Raw genomic sequence first — 13,053 nt, 5'->3', positions numbered from 1 at the left:
GCTGAACAATATTCTATAGTATGAATACTACATTTTGTTTATCCATTCATCCATTGATGGACATTTGGATTGTTTCCACCTTTGGGCTGTAATAAATAATGCTGCTGTGGATGTTTATGTACAAGTTTTTGTGTGAACATATGTTTGCAGTTCTCTTGGGTATATATGAATGAATGGAATAATTGAGTCATGTGTTAACTCTATGCTTAACTTTTTGTGGAACTACCAAACTGTTTTCCAAAGTAGCTGTACCATTTTACATTCCCACCATCAATATATGAGGATCCAATTTCTCTACATCCTCTATAACACTTGTTATTATCCATCTTTTTTATTATAGCCATCCTAGTGAATGTAAAGTGGGGTCTCCTTGTGGTTTTCATTTGTAATTCATTAATGACTAATAGTGTTGAACATTTTTTCATGTGCTTATTGGCTGTTTGTATATCTTCTTTGGAGAAATATATATTCATATCCTTTGCTCATTTTAAAATTGGGTTGTCTTTTTATTCTTGAGTTGTAAGACTTCTTTTTATATTCTGTATCCTGTATGCTGAGCAGATATTTGATTTGCAAATATGTGCTCTTATTCTCTGGGTTGTCTTTTAACTTTTTATACAGTGTCCTTGAAGTACAAAAGTTTTTAATTTTCATCAAGTCCGATTTATCTGTTTTTTTCTACTTTTTCTTTGTTTGCTTATGCTTTAGGTATCATCTAAGAAACCATTGCCTAATTCAAGGTCACACAAATTTACACCTATGTTTTCTTCTAAGAGTGTTATAGTTTTAGCTCTAACATTTAGGTCCTTTTTTCATTTTTGAATAAGTATATACATGGTATGAGATAGGGGTCCATATTCACTCTTTTGCATGTAGATATCTAGTTGTCCCAGAACTATTTGCTAAAAGACAGTTCTTTCCCCATTGAATTCTCTTTGCACTCCATTGAATTGTCTTGGCACCCTTGTCAGAAATCAATAGATGTATGGATTTATTTCTAGTTTGTCAATGCCATTTCACCTATCTATATGCCATCTTTTTGGAACAACACACCGTCTTCATTACCATAGCTTTGTTATCAGTTTTGAAATTGGGAAGTTTGAATCCTCCAACATTGTTTTTCTTTTTCAAGATTATTTTGTCTGTTCTGGTCTCTTGCATTGCCATATGAATTTTAGGATCAGCTTGTCTGTTTCTGCAAATATGGCAGCTGGAATTTTTATAGGGATCATATTGAGTCAGTAGACCACTTTGGGTAGTACTGTCATTTAGCAATATTAAGCCTTTCTACTCCTTTCAGTGATGTCTTGTAGTTTTCAGTGTACAAGTCTTGAACTTTTTTTGTTAAATTTATTTCTAAGTATTTTATTCTATGTAATACTATTGTCAGTGGAACTGTGTTCTTAATTTTGTGGGGGGGGAGATTGTTCATTACTATTTATAGAAATAAAACTGACTTTTATATATTGACCTTGTATCCTCGCACCTTGTTGAACTTATTTATTTGCCCTAATTTTTTTGGCTTCTGCAAATAGAGATAGTTTTACTTCTTCCTATACAGTCTGGATGCCTTTTATTTATTTTTCTTGCCTAATTGCTGTGGGTAAAACCACCAGTACAATGTTGAATAGCAGTGGTGTCACTTTTTATTTTCCTCCTTTTTGCAAGAATTCTTCCTTACCTTCCTCTCTTCCTTTCTTTTCCCCTCTCTGTTCCCTCTCTTCCCTTTCCTTCCCATCTTTGTCCCTTCCTTCCTCTCTCATTCCATCCCCTCCCTCCCGCTTCCATCCCTTCCCCTTACTTCTTTCCTCATCCTCTCTTTCCTCTTTTGTCTCTTTTGTCGCTCCCTCTCTCCCTTCTTCCACCCTTTCTTCCTTCCTTCTTTTCTTTTTTCCCTTTCCTTCTTCCTCTTCTAATCCATCCTTTTCACTTTATTTCTGTTCCCATCATTTCCCCTTAACAGGAATACTAAAATAGTTTCCTGCTTGGTCTTTTACTCCTTCTACCTAGCTAATAAGCCACTGCCATACTATAATTTTCTTAAGGCACAATTCTGATCAGATTCCTACCAGCTCAAAACCTTTCTGTGATTGTGCCTATTGCCTACCAGTGTAATTCCATAGTCTTCAGTCCTTTGCAGATTGTGGCTGCAGCCTGCTTCTCTAGTTAAATTAAGCTGCATTATACTCCTCAGCCTCCAGCAGAACTGGTCTGTTTTTAGTTCTACAAATATTCCTTGCTTTCTGCTTCTACTATTATTTATCTTTTCTCCTATTATTTCCTTTGCTGGAGTACTTAGCCTCTTATTCTGCCCTTTGGAAACCTGCCGTCCTGCAAGGCTCAGTTAGATGCCACCTTTCTTTTTCCCTTATTGTTGTCATCTGTGAGTTTCTCTTCTCACCCTCATCTAAATTATAAGTTCCTCAAGATCAGGGCCTTTGTCTCCTTGGAATTCTGTGAATTTTTTAGACAGTGGTAAATACTTGGTAAATTTAATTGATGTGCAGCAAATTTCATTTAACAAAATCTCAGTTTTCTTGTCTCTAGTTAAAGAAGAGTGTAAGAGTCCTAAAACTGAGAGTCGGTCACAAAAAATGTCAAATAGGCAGGTAAGCTTCTTAAAATCACATTTCTAGTAGCCCACTTTTTTTTTAAACCTCTTTATTGGAGTACAGTTGCTTTACAATGGTGTGTTAGTTTCTGCTTTATAACAAAGTGAATCAGTTATACATATACATATGTCCCCATATCTCTTCCCTCTTGCGTCTCCCTCCCTCCCTCCCTCCCTCCCACCCTCCCTATCCCACCTCTCTACGTGGTCACAAAGCACCGAGCTGATCTCCCTGCACTATGCTAGTAGCCCACTTTTTATTGTAGTTGGTGGCTCTGTGGCATCTGACTGAATTTTGTAGCCCTTTCAGCCAGATTCATAAAGTGCATGACAGGAGGGTTGCTGAGCCTGTCAGTCACTTGGATGGGAGGTTGTACAGCTGGAGTCCAGGATTTGGAACTAGAGAGACCTGAAGTTCTGGTTCTGCCATTTAACAGCTGGGTGGCCTTGAGCAATTCACTACACTTCTCACAGCCTCAATTTCTTCATCTTTAAAATGGAGATAAAAATATATCACTTGTGTCTCTCATTATATATAGTCTGTATATACATAAATACATACAAACATACTTACATATATGAATATATGTGGGTACATTATATGTATAAAATATGTAGAAATATGTTTGTATATTCAATGAAAGTATATGGACCAACATGGCAAAGTTAACAGTTAATTCTGTGGAGTTAGGTTAATGGGGGAAACTGAGATCATTTATGTTTTATTTTATATAGTTTGTTGTTTGATAAGGAGTATGTATATATTTTATAGTCAAAAAAACATTTTAAGTCTAAAAATATTTATGTACACTTACATGCATTTTACATGGATATTATATAACACAAAGTTCTTAAAAATTAGATCTCTTATAAGCTATAATATATTACATTCATAAAAGATACCTTAGGGCTTCCCTGGTGTCTCAGTGGTTGAGAGTCCGCCTGCCGATGCAGGGGACACGGGTTCGTGCCCCGGTCCGGGAAGATCCCACATGCCGCGGAGCGGCTGGGCCCGTGAGCCATGGCCGCTGAGCCTGTGCGTCCGGAGCCTGTGCTCCGCAACGGGAGAGGCCACAACAGTGAGAGGCCCGCGTACTGCAAAAAAAAAAGAGATACCTTAGAAGATATCTTGGCACATAACAGGTTCTCAGCCCGTTAATTTTTAGATACCAATAAAGGGTTGAATTGCATGACTTTCAGAGTCATCTCTTATGCTATAATTTCCTTTCTTCTAGAGAAGGGGTTCATAAACTCTTTGTGCCGTGGACCTCTTTGGTGAAGCCTGTGGACTCTTTCTCAGAATAATAGTTTTAATGCTACAGTAAAATACATAAGATTTGAAAGAAAACCAGTAATATTGAAATACCATTAGAATCACCACCATTGTGTTTTATTGCCTACATTCATAATTGAAGGGAATACTAAGTCTCATTTAGAAATTAATGAAAATAAAGATGGAATTTTTTCCCTCATCAAGTTTATGGGCCCCCTTTTTTCTCATGGTATATAAGAGAAAATAACACATTAAAAAGTTTGCAGCAATTTATTTAGAATACTATTAAGTCGGAATTATAATTTTATTTGCACAAAAACTCATTCGTACTCTCTTACAGGTGTTTGAAGGGCCTGCCAAATGTAACGTTAAGCTTTTGAAGAGAAATGAGAGTGCAGAAGTCTCAGAAAACCGAAAGGTTGAAACTAGTTATCCAAATGCCACTGATAAGCTAAAAGACTGGTTTATACAAGTTCTCTTCCCAAACTTTAACACCTGGGAAGAAGATTGAGTGAAAATTAAATGATCATTTTTGTACATAAAACTCTGAGCTATTTTCGTGTCCTTGTACTTTCATCTTCATGCACAAAATATTTATTCTTTTAGCCTAATCCTGGAATTGAGAACTTCTTAGCATCCTTGAATATCTCCAAAGAAAATGAAGTACAGTCATCTCATCATGAAGAGCCTCCAAGCGAAGAACATTTGTCACCACAGTCATTTGCTATGGTTCGTATTTTGTAAGAGCTTGTACACTATGGTAATTTCATTACTGTTAGCCACACATACCCTGTGCAACAGTTAAAACACCTTCTCTTATGTAGACTGGTGTGTGGCATTATTATTGTCATCCTGTGAGAAAGATCGGGCTGCCCTGGGCAATTTAGCCACCATAGCTCCCTTGCTTTTCAAACATTGCCACTAGACAATTTGGTCCAAAGTTAAGCAGAATGATAAGTATTGTTTCTTTGCCAGGAAATGTGAATTTTTTTCAACTCTTATTTTCCTTATTCTCTATCTCAATGTAGTTATCATCATAATTTTTAACAATGGAACTTATTAAAAGAAACATCAATAAGGTCTGTAGCTTTTAACTTTTCTCCCTTATCCCTACTATCTCCATACCAATCATTTTCAAAACAGAAGGGAACTCGGATGCTTAAAGAAATTCTAAAAATTGATGGCTCTGACACTGTGGACCATAAGAATGAGATGAAACAATTTGGTAATGAGGTCACTGTTTCCTCCAGTAGAAGAGATGAATATGGATCTTCCTCACAGCCTAAACAAAGTAAGAAATTAAGTAAGTAAGCTAAGTACTAGTACTAATGACCAATCACTTCAAAAATCTAGTTCATTTATTTTTTAATCATGTGATTTTTAAAGATAATTAAGTATAATTAAGAGTAACGTGGGCTTCCCTGGTGGCACAGAGGTTGAGAGTCCGCCTGCCAATGCAGGGGACACGGGTTTGTGCCCCGGTCCGGGAAGATCCCACATGCCGTGGAGCGGCTGGGCCCGTGAGCCATGGCCGCTGAGCCTGCGCGTCCGGAGCCTGTGCTCCGCAACGGGAGAGGCAACAACAGTGAGAGGCCCTCAAAAAAAAAAAAGAGTAACAAATAAGAGTATAATTTTATACTTGTGTCATTTATATAACAATGTAACTATGTAACCAATAGATCTGTAGTCCCTAAATGTCTTCTTGTGACGTTTTTTTCAATATTTCTTTTTTTAATAAGTTTATTTTTTTAATTTAATTTTATTTATTTTATTTTATTATTTCTTTTGGTTGCACCGGGTCTTAATTGCGGCAGGTGGGCTCCTTAGTTGCAGTTCGCCGGCTCCTTAGTTGTGGCACGTGTGTTCCTTAGTTGCGACCAGCAGGCTCCATGCATGTGGGATCTAGTTCCCTGACCAGGTATCGAACCAGCATCCCCTGCATTGGAAGGCAGATTCCTAAGCACTGCACCACCAGGGAAGTCCCTCCTTGTGACTACTTAAATTATACTATTACAGATACTCATTTTGGAGATCCCAAACCTGGAAAGGTTTTCACATTTTAGCTTTTTCTCAGTAATTTTAAAATGATTATGTAACTTAAATACATTACTTAACTTTTCTATAAATTCTTTTATCTACAAAATAACATTGCAAATGACGGTTGTGATAATTGTATAACATATATAAAGCAGTTAGCACTGTGTCTGACACATCATAGGTGCGAATAATTGATATTAGTATTACGTTAAAATAACTTGAACAACATAAAAATAGGAGAAGCTGTAAAATCAATTTAAAATAATTAATGGAGGCACACGCTGGAAAGTGGGCACTTACCTAAAGTCTAAGAAGCCTATAGCATAACATCTGGCACATAGCTGGATTTCAGTAGATGTCCATCATTACCCCTACCTTCTGCATCCCCTGTACTTTAATATTTTGACTGTAATTATCTGCAAAAGCCTACCAGGAAAAATGACTCATGTAAAAGTAGGTTGGGGACAGAAGTTTCTCAGAGAGGTAAAAAACATTTTGAAATAAGGTAATCTGTGTTTATTAAGTATCAAAATCAGAGCCTAACTTCATTTATACTCCACTGAGTATTGGGATAAATAATTTAAAATTCCAGTAACTATCAGGAAACAATATTTATCCTAGGGACAGATATGCTCTTGAAATAGAGCAAAATAAAATTTTAAAACAATATTGGATAAATATGGTCCCACTGTCAAAAGCAAGTAACTTTTACTATACTTCAGTATAGTAAAAAATATCATCTACCTTAGAGTCATGAACTCGGAATCCAGCTCATGTAACAGAACTAATGTGTGACTTCAGGCAAGCCACTTAATTGCGGTACGCGGGCCTCTCACTGCTGTGGCCTCTCCCGTTGCGGAGCACAGGCTCAGGACGCGCAGGCTCAGCGGCCATGGCTCACGGGCCCAGCCGCTCCGCGGCATGTGGGATCTTCCCGGACCGGGGCACAAACCCGTGTCCCCTGCATCGGCAGGCGGACTCCCTACCACTGCGCCACCAGGGAAGCCCACTTTTTTTTTTTTTTTAATCTGTAACAGTAAGAGGTTTAGATTCATTCTTCACTGAGGTGTGCTTTTTGTTCTGTTGGTGAGTTTGTTGATTATAAAGAATGTGAACTTTCAGAATTTTTATATCATAATAAAGGCACTTAAAAGACTTAATTTCAGAAAAACTTTTAAGAAGCATTATTTTAGAGCAAAAGAAACATTCATCCATGTGTCTCAGAAAATAGGATGGAATTTTGAGAAGACTGAAGCTAAAGCCTCAGAACTTAAGAATTAATTGTAAATCAGCTCAAGAAAGCCATTTGCATGTTTAGATTTTTGCCTGTGAATAACTAAGTAGTCATTAATCTCTCACAATGCTAATTTTTGGCAGTCATCTACTTACATTTTTAAATCTTTGTCTTAATTATATATCAGTAATTAATTATAATCATCTAAAATCTTCATTGAATTTAGTCATTTTAGGCAAAACTAAATAGTTCTTATATTTGCTTCATGGGAGATTCCTCTTCTCACTTTTTAACAATGTCCTCCTTGCTATTCTGTAAAGCCCTGCCATAATTGCATAGTTTGAGATATCATTTAATGTGGATATGTCCTTTTCTCTTTTTTGGCAGCATCTTATATGAACAAGCCTCACAGTGCTAGTGAGTACCATAATGTTCAGTCTGTGGACAGTGTGTGCTGGCCTGCTGCCAGCCAGATTCCTCCTGTGTCCACACCAGTAACTGAACTTTCTCGAATTTGTTCCCTTGTTGGAATGCCACAACCAGATTTCTCCTTTCTGAGAACACCACAGGTATTGTATATTACCGTTCTTCCATTTACATAACTTATTGAACACTGAGCTTAAATAAATTGACTGAAAATCTTTGGCTAGAAATAATATAGTGGAGCTGATTTTTTTGACTTTATGAGCAGCATAGATTAATAGCTCTCACTCTGGGTCTTCCATTTATGCATAACCAGACCCCTCAGAGAAACTGGTAGAGGAACTGGGCAGCAGGTAGCCTCGCAAGATTCTTCAGACTGATAGAGCTAGGGATCTTGGTCTCTAGCAGCAGTTTTCAAACTTTTTGGTCTCAGAGACTCCCCATCTTTTTTTTGAGGACCCCAAAGAACTTTTGTTTACTTGTGTTATATCCATATTTACCAAATTAAAAATTAAAACTGAAAAAAATTTTTAATGTTGTTAATTAAAAATCACATCGAGGGCTTCCCTGGTGGCGCAGTGGTTGAGAGTCCGCCTGCCGATGCAGGGGACACGGGTTCGTGCCCCGGTCCGGGAAGATCCCACATGCCGCGGAGCGGCTGGGCCCATGAGCCATGGCCGCTGAGCCTGCACGTCCGGAACCTGTGCTCCACAATGGGAGAGGCCACAACGGTGAGAGGCCCGCGTCCCATTTTTGCAAGTCTTATCCATCTTCTAGCTGAATAGAGAAGCTAGATTCTCATATCTGCTTCTTACTATCAATCTCTTGTAATACGTGGTTTTGGTTGAAATATATGAAGAAAATCTGGCCTCACACAAATAGATAGTTGGAAAAAGGAAGAAAATTTTAATAGCCTTTTCATATAACTGTGGATATTCTTTGATACTACATTAAAACATGGTATTTTCTTAAAAGTTAGTGCAATGTAGAATCTGAAATTATATCAATGAACTTTTTGTTCTCTGTATACTTATGAAAAAATGAGAGTGAAAAGGGCAAATAGCATTTTCATATTATAATAAAAATAGTTTGAACCTCAAGGATCCCCAGAAAGGGACTCAAGGACCTCCAGGATCCCCATACTGCACCTTGAGAACCACAGCAGGAAGGCTGTTTTCTCCTTTTTACATCCAGGTTCTTGAAACATTCTCACCTAAAGCAGAAAGCATGATTAAACTAATAATACTACATAAAAATGGCTACCTTTTGAAAAAGTAACATTTTTTAAAATCTTTTTTATAAAAGAAAAGCGCATACTGTAAAGAGTTATCATTTAAATGTAAATATAAAATCAGTCAGAACCTCTGAGTCTTTTAAATTTTAGCAGTTAATTCATATTAGCGAAATATGTGCTTTGTAAAGGATGGTGGAAAGCAGGGGTCAGCAGATTTTTTCTATAAATGACCAGATAGTAAATATTTTAGGCTTTGTGGGCCATATCGTCTCTGTCACAACTGCTCACCTCTACAATTCCAGTATGAAAACAGCCATAGGTGATATATAAGAGTGGGCTTGGCTGTGTTCCAATAAAATCTTACATACAAAACAAGTAGAAAACCTAGTTTCCTGATCCGAGATATAAAGAAAAAAGTTTTGCTGGCTTTCATTTACATTATGATGGTTGGTCCTTCAGCTAGCTTAGAGATCATTTTAACTTTGTAAACATTGAAAGATAAGGCAACAATTGTAGTTTTTGCATCATAAACCAGAACTTAAGCTGATAGTCCCTTTTTGAATTCTTAAATTTTTTTTTACAAAATGTTAGATGAAATTATTCCATTTGTTTAAACTAAGCTTTGGAGGAGGAGGTCGACTTCCTGGACAGATAACTTCATAACCATTCATGTTCTTTTTTTTAGACAATGACAGTTTGCCAGGTAAAATTATCTAATGGCTTACTGGTACATGGGCCACAGTGCCATTCTGAAAATGAAGCCAAGGAAAAAGCTGCACTTTTTGCTTTACAACAATTGGTGAGAACTGTCCATGAATTCTCTACTAACTCTTTAATTAATCCCTCTGGATGTTTTTGTTGCATTGTTTTATAACTTTTAAATACTTCCATAGGGCTCCTTAGGAGTGAATTTCCCTTTGCCTCCACCAATATTTCCAAGTTATCCTCCTGCTGTACCACCTGGAACCATTCCTCCAGTTTTTCCCCAACCTACTGGTAAGATATTTTGCTCTTTTCAATATTAGTTATTGAATTATATTGTTTTTGGAAAGTTCTTTTAAGAAGCATCATTTTGAGGAAACAAAAAAAATTACCTAAATGCTTAGGTAATTTAAGGAGTTGTGAGAAGTAAGCCTGAAACCAGAGTCTGCAGGTTCATCTAAAAATACCATTTGCCCTCCTACAGTCTCTAGTGTGGCTAGATAGAGTAGGACTGTTCTCCGTTTTGGGCAGCCCAGTAGCTGCCAACGCATGAGTTTGGGTTTAAGGTAGACATCAAAAACACAGGGATGGGGGGGGCGGGGGTTGGTTGTAGGGAGTTGGGGGAGGTGTGGGAAGAAAAAACAGAGATGAAGGGAATAAGAAGCTGTGGATTTGAAAGAAACTGCCCTTGGTGATGAGGGAAATGAAGAGCGGAGGGGATTTTGAGCTTACTCTATGTATGTTTCTTAATATTCTCTCACATTAAGGATAGGTACATAGAAGACTAAAGAGCTTTTAAAAGATAATTACTCTTAAAAGAATTTTTTTTTTAAGTTTTACAAAAAAAAAGAAACATAATCAGAGTACCCTACTTGGCTTTGCAGTAATAATATTTATACAGTCACATATCATAAACACTTTATAATTTTAAACAAACATTGTAATATACTTACATTGGGAGGACAGGGTAAGTAGTGAGGGGTGGTATGAAAGAACTGAATTTTGATCTATCATAACAGGAAGTCTAAAAGTGCCTAAAATTGAAAAATCAACTAGCAGTATAAGCAAATTATTGAACAGTTTGGAAATAAACAGCTAAAACAGTTAAACCTGGGATGGACCGGATGACTGCTATATTATGTTGAAAACCCTTTTTATTACAATATGTATGTGTATAATTATCTTTACTTTGATTTGTTTAAAAATGCAATTTGTCTAAGGTCATAAGTTACTAAGTAGCAGTAGTAGCATTCAAAAGCAAATATATCTAATTACAAAGCCCACAATTTTGTTACTGTACTACACTGGCATTCCTTTGCCTGTATAAACAATGTGTAGTCATAAAATCTTTATGACACAGTGGATCTGAAGTTTTCATATAGCTCAAGGTAGTAAGTCCACTATAACCTGGAAAATCTAATTTAACTACTTTTTCACTTTCAAAAATGAATCCAGCAACTATATATCAATTAATTTTAAGTAATTGGTTCATGCAGGTTACCTAAAGGTCTACCCACAAGCTTCTCTCAAAAAGGATTTGTCTTATGAGAATATATTATCTAAAAGAAATGATTGTTTTCCCATTTATTATTGATATTTTATAGCTTGATATTTTACCTTTTTAATGTTGATTATTATGTTTACGTTCATTATTATATCATGTTTATTAGTGTATTCATACCTACCAAGAATTTTAAAGTTTAATTGGAGTTCTTTTGGTTTTGTGCTCTCCAGTGTTCCAATAATAATATATGATATAAAAGCCATGAGATCTGAATGTTAATCAGGAGAAAACAACTTATGCATCAGATTAAGATTTTAAAGTTATTTTATAGATTTCCACTTTACGGTATGAAAGGGTCCCAATGGAGAAAAATATATTTTATATTTAGGACAGTGATTTTGGGAAATGGTTAAGTTGACCTATGCATAAGATTACTATAGCATCTTTTAAATAGGTCTTCTTAGTCTTATAACTGCCACCAAACTTGCACATAACTTTCTAAATCTTACTAGTGTGTTTCGTATTAAGACTGTTCTTTATCCTGGAATTTTTACATGTGTAATTCATAACATTGAAATATATTATGATTCTTCTCTCCTGATCCAAACATTTTTTAAGTAGCTGAGTTTTAGTTAAGCTATACTGTCTTATAATTCTGGCTGCCTTTTTATCTCTTTAAAAAGAAGGTTTGAGCACAGTACATACCTTCTTTGGTGGCAATGTGCTGGTGTCTCAATTGTCATTGTTTAATGCAGTAGTTCCCAAATGTTGCACTGGTGCTGACTGTGGAAGAATCACCTGTGGAGCTTATTAACAATACAGATTACTGGGCCTCTCAGAGTCTGATGTACTAGGTCTGGAGCTTTGCCCAGGAATCTGTATTTCATAAGCTCCCTATGTGATTCAGATACACAAATCAGTCTTGGCAACCACTGATTCAATGTGCTTTTAATAAGAAAATGTAAATTTTTTAAAAATTCTTGAATTACAAATATTAGAATAGGGAGAAAGATTCTACTGTTATATGAAAGTGATCAGATTTCAAGACTTAAGCTTTTTTGGTTTTTTTGTAGGCTGGGATCACTATGGAAGCAACTTAGCATTGGGGGCAGGTGAGATTCTTGAGATTTCTCTCTTTGTGCCCTGGCTTTTCTCCCCCAAGGGACAGTTTCATGACCCTTTTATTATTTTTTAAAATATTATTACAAATATTCCTAAAGCTTATATCAGTATATGGTACTATTGACCTTCGTAGGCCAGACAGCATAATGATAAGCTGACTTCTGTAGATGATTCACAGTCCTTAAGGGGCTCCTGAGATTGAACGTTGTAAGCAAGGGTAATCAGAAGTTAAGTGTATGTGCCCTTTGCCAAAGCAAAAAAAGCCAGAAAAGGGTAGCAGAAGGAGGTCTTAAATTTCAAGGCTTTTATGATACCATTTTACTAAAACAGCTTTTCCATAATTTTCAACAGCTAATATAATGCCCTCATCATCTCATCTCTTTGGCTCAATGCCATGGGCACCACCAGTGCCAGTTCCTGGGAAGCCCTTCCATCATACTTCATATGCTGGGACCATGCCCATGGCTGGAGGAATGCCAGCTGGTGTGCACAATCAGTTCATACCTCTACAGGTGAGACCTGAAAGAGAATTATTATATTTTTTTAACAGAATTAGTTTCTCACTGCTCAAAGACCATTGATAAAATTTTGTTTATTCAGTAATTATTCAGTGCCAACTAGAGGTCCATTCAGTACTGGTCTGGGTACTGAGAATATATTTTGACCAGTGGTGACCAGTCTGACCTGTTCCCTGCTATCTGAGTTTGTGTTCTAATAGATAATAATAATTGCAACAAGTAATAACATCCTTTTCTAGAACAAAGGGATTTAAAATCAGGAATATCAATTTTCTTTATATTTAAGTTATGGATAATTTTTAAATATTTTATTTGTAACCATATTCCTTGAATTTCTAAAGTCTGGTTTGGAGGTTATAAGTGGAAGTCACAAGTCAGCAGTGATTGACAAGTAT

The 13,053-nt window shown here is 36.4% G+C and overlaps 1 protein-coding gene across 2 annotated transcripts in view; it reads left to right on the top strand.

The window, feature by feature from the left end:
• Window positions 1–13,053, top strand: part of XRN1 (5'-3' exoribonuclease 1) — a 101,936-nt gene that overhangs the window by 83,685 nt on the left and 5,198 nt on the right. Inside the window, exons 34-41 of one of the 2 annotated variants that reach the window (XM_027091648.1) lie at window positions 2,548–2,609; window positions 4,491–4,613; window positions 5,028–5,187; window positions 7,543–7,724; window positions 9,498–9,611; window positions 9,706–9,808; window positions 12,092–12,130; window positions 12,492–12,652. In XM_027091648.1, the coding sequence (XP_026947449.1) occupies window positions 2,548–2,609; window positions 4,491–4,613; window positions 5,028–5,187; window positions 7,543–7,724; window positions 9,498–9,611; window positions 9,706–9,808; window positions 12,092–12,130; window positions 12,492–12,652 (944 nt within the window). The remainder of the gene's footprint in view (window positions 1–2,547; window positions 2,610–4,490; window positions 4,614–5,027; window positions 5,188–7,542; window positions 7,725–9,497; window positions 9,612–9,705; window positions 9,809–12,091; window positions 12,131–12,491; window positions 12,653–13,053) is intronic. The other variant, XM_027091649.1, reaches the window with a different exon arrangement.

This window comes from Aethalodelphis obliquidens, unplaced genomic scaffold, assembly GCF_003676395.1.
Source record: "Aethalodelphis obliquidens isolate GAN/ISIS:26980383/991018 unplaced genomic scaffold, ASM367639v1 scaffold72, whole genome shotgun sequence".
Lineage (NCBI taxonomy): Eukaryota > Metazoa > Chordata > Mammalia > Artiodactyla > Delphinidae > Aethalodelphis > Aethalodelphis obliquidens.
The sequence above is the reverse complement of the archived record's forward strand: the minus strand, read 5'-3'. Positions and strand labels throughout refer to the sequence as shown.